Source organism: Mytilus edulis, unplaced genomic scaffold (genome assembly GCF_963676685.1).
Source record: "Mytilus edulis unplaced genomic scaffold, xbMytEdul2.2 SCAFFOLD_202, whole genome shotgun sequence".
Taxonomy (NCBI): Eukaryota; Metazoa; Mollusca; class Bivalvia; order Mytilida; family Mytilidae; genus Mytilus; species Mytilus edulis.
In genome coordinates, this window is record NW_027268403.1 from 1 (window position 1) to 6,226 (window position 6,226).

Genomic DNA, 6,226 nt, shown 5'->3' on the forward strand with positions numbered 1-6,226 from the left:
GTCAAATTGAGTTGACTGTTTGTTTCTTTGTCATATACAGTCCCTGAACCGATACCACTTTTCCTCATGAATATTTAAATAGAAGTTGCCGAAATGTTCATGTCCGTCATATTTGTTTTTCGTAATGAGTTTTGTTGTAAATCATAAGTCCTGCACCTCCCCCAACCATTATAAAGGAGGCATATTTTTCATAGATTTTAAAATAAGCTTGGGATATAAAATAAGCATCCCTACAAATATATTGAGTGTCATCTCTCGGACTATGTCTGATCTATCGCTATTGGAAGTGACTTGTAGTTGTCTCCGTATTTCGTGGATTCACATTCCCGAACATGATACTGTATTCATATAAAAAAAAAAAAAAACACCAGGCGAACTAGGACATCATAGACTGACAGTTGACACACAAAGGACGAAATATAAACAAATAAATACCCAAACACGTAAAACGAAAGAGGGTCGAATGTAAGGACTGAGCAGTTGCAATTAGCATGTGTATCAACTCCAGTATAATGCCGGAGACAACTATCCCGCATGGAAAGAATAATAGGAATCAAAACGGACAACCCCAAATATTCAAGAGAACAGAGTTGGTCTTTTTAAAGAAAAATTACCAATACACACAAGACAGATGCATTGTCGGAGTAATGGGCTGTCGGAGTAATGGGCTATCGGAATAGTGGGCTGTCGGAGTATTGGGCTGTCGAAATAGCGGGCTGTCGGAGTAATGGGCTATCGGAATAATGGGCTGTCGGAGTAATGGGCTGTCGGAATAATGGTTGTCGGACTAATGGGATGTCACTAAAATCAAAAACGTCACAACAGACACGGCATAGCGAACGAGCTGTGAAATATAAACACCGTAAGACGGTGCCAAAGGAATATCACCATCTAAAAATGGAAAATTAACTTTTGTCGTAAATTTTAGTGTGGAGTTTCCCGTTTAAAACCGAAATGCTGACGTATACTAGAAAATCATCCTTTTAAAACAATTAATACACTTTATATATTAAGCTGAATATTTGGTATTGGTTGTGCTCATTGTTGAAGACCGAACGGTGACCTAAAGTTGTTTATTTATGTGTTATTTGGTCTGTTGTGCAGAATTTTCTCATTGACAACCATAAACCGTCTTTTGTACATTTACTAATTTTATTTTATTTTCTGTATTTGTAGAAAGTTATAAACTACATTTTTGTGAAAATTCCAAACCAGAATTGGTGACATGCCCAGATGATGAAATAATTAGTTCAAAAAAGATAACATATGATGAATTTCCGTGTCAGGATTTCAGCAACAATCATACCTGTCACTCAAATATAGATGATTACTTCAATGCCAATTGTATTGGTCAAAATAACTGTACTCTCCCAATCGAATTGTCGTTCAGTAAAACTTGCCAAAGACCACCAAGGCGTTTAAAAGTTTATTTCGAGTGTTCAAGTGAGTATTTTACATATTTTTGACTTAAAGCTGCCAATATATTAATATAATGATTATGTATCTGTTTTATGTTTTATATGTCGCATCATGTCAATACGATATTTGATAAATAAAATGTAATAATAAACACTTATTGCTCATTAAAAACTCATCCTTATGTATCCATTTTTTAGCTATTTGAGTTATTTCCATTTCCTCATTTTTGTCTCGTTTTCTTTTCTTCTGTGAATATTTAATTCATTACGCTATAATGTTTCCCAAATGATTGGTTGAATTTCCAAGAAATGAATTTAAGCAGCCTCATTGAAGGGGTATTAGCAAATAGCTTATCAGATTAGTATAATTTAAAATTATACTTTAAAAATTGCATGCGTCCGAAGCACTTTTCTGGATTAACCTTTAGCAAGAAAACTCATACATTTGTACAGTAGTTGACTTTTTTAAGACCATAGTAGTATGAAAACATAGAAACATGAAATGCTTTATAACTAAAATAGACATTAGAAGAAGAGCCAAGCTTTTCTCTATTAACTTTTATACTTAAAAATTAACTTGAGTTTACCGTAATGATTTCTGTATTCATCGAAATTACTATAAGACTTGTGTTTGAATTACATTCCCCTGTCGTGAATTTTTAATAAGATACTGATTAATTTCCTTTGAAATAAAGTTTTTATATTTCAAGAGCCTTTTTGTGTCGATTCAAAGTTTGTTAAAGGTATTCTAGTGATAATAACTAAAAACGTCTCATCACTATCAATTTCAAAGTTTTACACAAATCACAACAAATCTATGTGAACTACTGTAACAATTACTTGTTTTTTCATCATACAAAAACTTTAAAGTTAAAATCTGTAAATTTGTATCAAGTATACACTTTGTTATCGAAATAGTTAGAAAACGAGGTAAACCATCTATGAAAATGGATCCCTTTATTTTGTAACTTTGTTTTCTCCTACAGTTCCATAAATAATAATAATAGCGACCATTCACGCTTTAACGAGTTTGCGTATTTAAGTATATCATACATCATGGTTTTTATAGTCCTGAGCAACAGATATTTGCCACTGGACGTTAAGCAACAGACTATCAATAAATCAATCAAACAATCAACCAATCAGATATTGTCTGATCTGTTTTTCTTTTCGTCCTTAGGGGGATTTTGGTGGCGTAATAAACATCCTGCTCCTGTAGATACATGTGCAAATTCATTAGAAAATGTGAACTGTCCTTCGAAATACCACATTCATATACAAAATTGCGGGACATATAGTAAGAGTATTTGTGATGGTATGGACAATACTTGTGCGATAAATACACTTAAAAGATTATGCAACGAGAAGCAGAGGTGCTTACCGGATATAAGTAAAACATCATGCCTTTTTCATAGACGATTCGCCAATATTCAGTATACTTGTAAAGGTAAGCAGGATAACATTTCATATTGATAAATGAGAGGCGAATGATACTAAAGGGACATTCAAATTCAAAAGTCGAAAATAAACTGACACCGTTATGACTTAAAACAAAAGAGAAGTAGACAAACAATAATACACAAACCACAACAAAGAAAACATAATACTTTGTATAAAATTGACATCTAACATACACGCATTCCAACATCGATCCGAGCTCCGATTGTAAAATATCTCATTCGGAAGACTCCGTATATATACTATAAGAATTTTGTTGTAATTATATTACGATAAAGTGATCTAATGATGTTAGTATAACCAGACTTGCAATTGCTAACATCAATATAAGCTCTGAATAAAAGTGAAACCTCACATCCTCGCATTCACGCATTCCAACATCAATCCGAATTCCTATAACAAAAACATCTTTTTTCAGAAGAATCCGTATAAATGCTTTCAGTATAGTATTTTATTTATGTTACAAATAATGATCGTATGTTGCTAGCATTACTAGACTTACAATTGTTCACATAAATTCACTCATACGTATTGTGCATTGATCAGGATTGATGCAAGCAATTGCAAGTCTAGAAATACAAGCATCTTACGAATAAAATTTGTTGCTTTCCGAATTCGGATTGATGATATAATGCGTGGATTATAATAAGTGTGACTTTTATTCAAGACACCATAAAAATCGTTCAACACATCAGTGGTGTAAACGTACGACGTAATCACCAACTATACAGTTCATTTAAACAAAATAATTATTTCTCAAATTGACACAAATCAAATGATATGTATTTTACCATGTAGTACAATATATAATTGGTTGTTTGTTTTCGTCGCAGCGTTCAATTCATCCGTATCATTTTTATGTTTTGTTTTCTAGTGGAAAAATGCAATGATAGTTAATTTTTATCTTCTTTCAGGAATAATTGATCATTCAGTCACATCAACCATACCAAGCACATCATCAGGTTTATAGTTTTAAATAATGCAGAGATTTATTTTGTATTTAAAATTGTTTTAACTTTAGAAATGCTGACTTGGGACAGACACATACAGACATTTTCAAAAGTTAAAAATGTGTAATGGCGTCCAGCACTCCCCTAAAATGGATGGGACAGTGTATTAACGGTACAACATACGCACATATTTAAATAATACTTTGACTTATCACAATGATATAAATCACACGAGGCATATTCTACCGTACTCTAAATGTATACCTGTGGTTTGAAATTGATTATTATAACTGTGTGCTTTGTCATTTAAAGTTTAAAACATTTATGATATAAACGATTGGTCGTCATCTTTGTAGACCTATCTCTTGATAGCATGTTAGTACCTGTACATCCAACGTACCTAATCGATATGGCCATCATATGCACACACTTATCGGTCCATCTTTCAAGCTTTATGATTGAAAGTTTCAATTTTACTTTAATAATCGCATCTGGAATTCACGCGATTAAAGATACATGTCATGGTTAAAAACAAAGACTGCAATTTTCATCGATTTTGTTTTACATTGCAGTGCTGTAATTGATTTTCGTAAATACTCATGTTTTCTGAACTTTATTTGAAGTTTTTATTATTTCATAATTTCTACAATGTAATACAACTTCATATAAGAATGCAAGATAGAATTTTACAATTAATTGGTATTTTTTTTATCAATATACATCAATGCTGATAAAATTGAAAATGAAAATGGGGAATGTGTCAAAAAGACAAAAACCAGACCATAGAGCGGACAGCAGCAGAAGGTCACCAACAGGTCTTCAATGCAACGAGAAAATCCCGCACCCGGTGGCGTCCTTCAGCTGACCACTAAACAAACACATACTAGTTCAGTGATAATGGATGTCATTCTGAACTCCGAATTATACACAAGAAACTAAAATAAAAAAAACATTCAAGACTAACAAAGGCCAGAGGCTCCAGACTTGGGACAGGCGCAAAAAAGTGACGGGGTTAAACATGATTTTTGAGAACTCAACTCTGTACCTCTAGCAAATGTAGAAAAGTAAAAGCATAACAATTCGCACAGTAAAATTCATTTCAAAAGAAGACCGAGTCTAGCTTTTGTCTGACCATATTTTTATTGACCCCAATTTTGTTTGTCTTTGATATTCAACTTTATTCTATCAACTTGTATTAACGGAATTACTAAATATTTTAAAATGTTGTTTTTTTAAGATCATGGACGTGATACGGTTACTACCGCTTTTGAAAATGATACTTTTGAATGTAAGTAACAATTCAGATTTCTTCAACGTGCATGCCAATTTGTACTTACGGAATGCTAATCCTACATCATCGAAAAAAACTATTTTATGACCAACAATGAGAAAAGAAACCCCCAAAAAATATATAATATTATAATTATTGTATGAACACAAAACATTCACATATGAACCGAAAATACACACCGAAATATGTTTGATTAGTGTATGCAAACCATAAGTAAAACTGGTTAACTGATGCAAACATGTAAACCAGTTAATAGTTTAAACTGCTCAAATCAACTGAGTTAATAGTTTAAACTGCTCAAATCAACTAAGTTAATAGTTTAAACTGCTCAAATCAACTGAGTTATCAGTTCACAAAAAAACACAAATTAATCTTGGCCGTGTTTTATTTAGAACAAGATGACAAAACAAATGTTTGAACTATTTCAATTTATTTTGATTATTGGCCTGATTTGGTCTATTTTGAAGTATTTGATAAGGTGTGGTTTTATATGTACTTCGAGAATTAGAAATAGTATAAAACATGAGTTTTAAAACATGTCTATCGTGTCGCAGATCCTGAAATGCCGGAACTAAGTCTTGATAAGGACCATCGCGTAGTATCCTATCAACCTTCGCAAAGTGAAACGCAATACCTTTGTAGTCATGGATGGGATGACGAGGATGCTGTAGTGCTCTGTAGATATTTTAACCAAACCTGGATCGGACATTCTACAGTTGTTGACAAACTATTGGATATACCGATTGCTCCTTATTCGTTACATTGTAATGGACTTGAAACTAGTTTGCTCAAGTGTAATTCAACAGAAAATCCGACAAGCTGTAAACACTGGACACTTTAAATTTGCAAAACACTCATTTGCAAATCCGCCGCCGCCTCAAATAAGAGCTACAATGTCATGTATATAACCAAAATGTGCGGAATTACATGGGATTCAATAATTTCATTTGTTTTCTACTGTTACTATTATATTTATTTTGCTATTTGATTTATAAAAACATGGGATTTTCAATATCCCATGGGACAGGGCAAAATCCCATGGGATTTACCATTATCCCATGGGATTTTGGTTAAATCCCATGGGATTTTTTTTGGTCCCATGGGATAAT

The 6,226-nt window shown here is 32.7% G+C and overlaps 1 protein-coding gene across 1 annotated transcript; it reads left to right on the forward strand.

Moving 5' to 3' along the window:
* Positions 1-1,180: 1,180 nt before the first annotated feature.
* LOC139507408 (uncharacterized) lies at positions 1,181-5,958 on the forward strand. Its single transcript, XM_071295739.1, has 5 exons — positions 1,181-1,443; positions 2,599-2,865; positions 3,791-3,838; positions 5,064-5,114; positions 5,672-5,958. Exons 2-5 carry the CDS (start codon positions 2,736-2,738, stop codon positions 5,956-5,958), a joined length of 516 nt encoding a protein of 171 aa, XP_071151840.1. The 5' UTR covers positions 1,181-1,443; positions 2,599-2,735.
* Positions 5,959-6,226: the final 268 nt, after the last annotated feature.

What these genes read in the sequence shown, in the direction of transcription:
- LOC139507408 (XM_071295739.1), top strand. Translation starts at nt 2,736, where the DNA reads ATGGACAATACTTGTGCGATAAATACACTTAAAAGATTATGCAACGAG. An exon ending in TATTCAGTATACTTGTAAAG is followed by an intron (nt 2,866 to 3,790) that starts GTAAGCAGGATA and finishes ATCTTCTTTCAG; the next exon opens with GAATAATTGATCATTCAGTC. An exon ending in TGAAAATGATACTTTTGAAT is followed by an intron (nt 5,115 to 5,671) that starts GTAAGTAACAAT and finishes ATCGTGTCGCAG; the next exon opens with ATCCTGAAATGCCGGAACTA.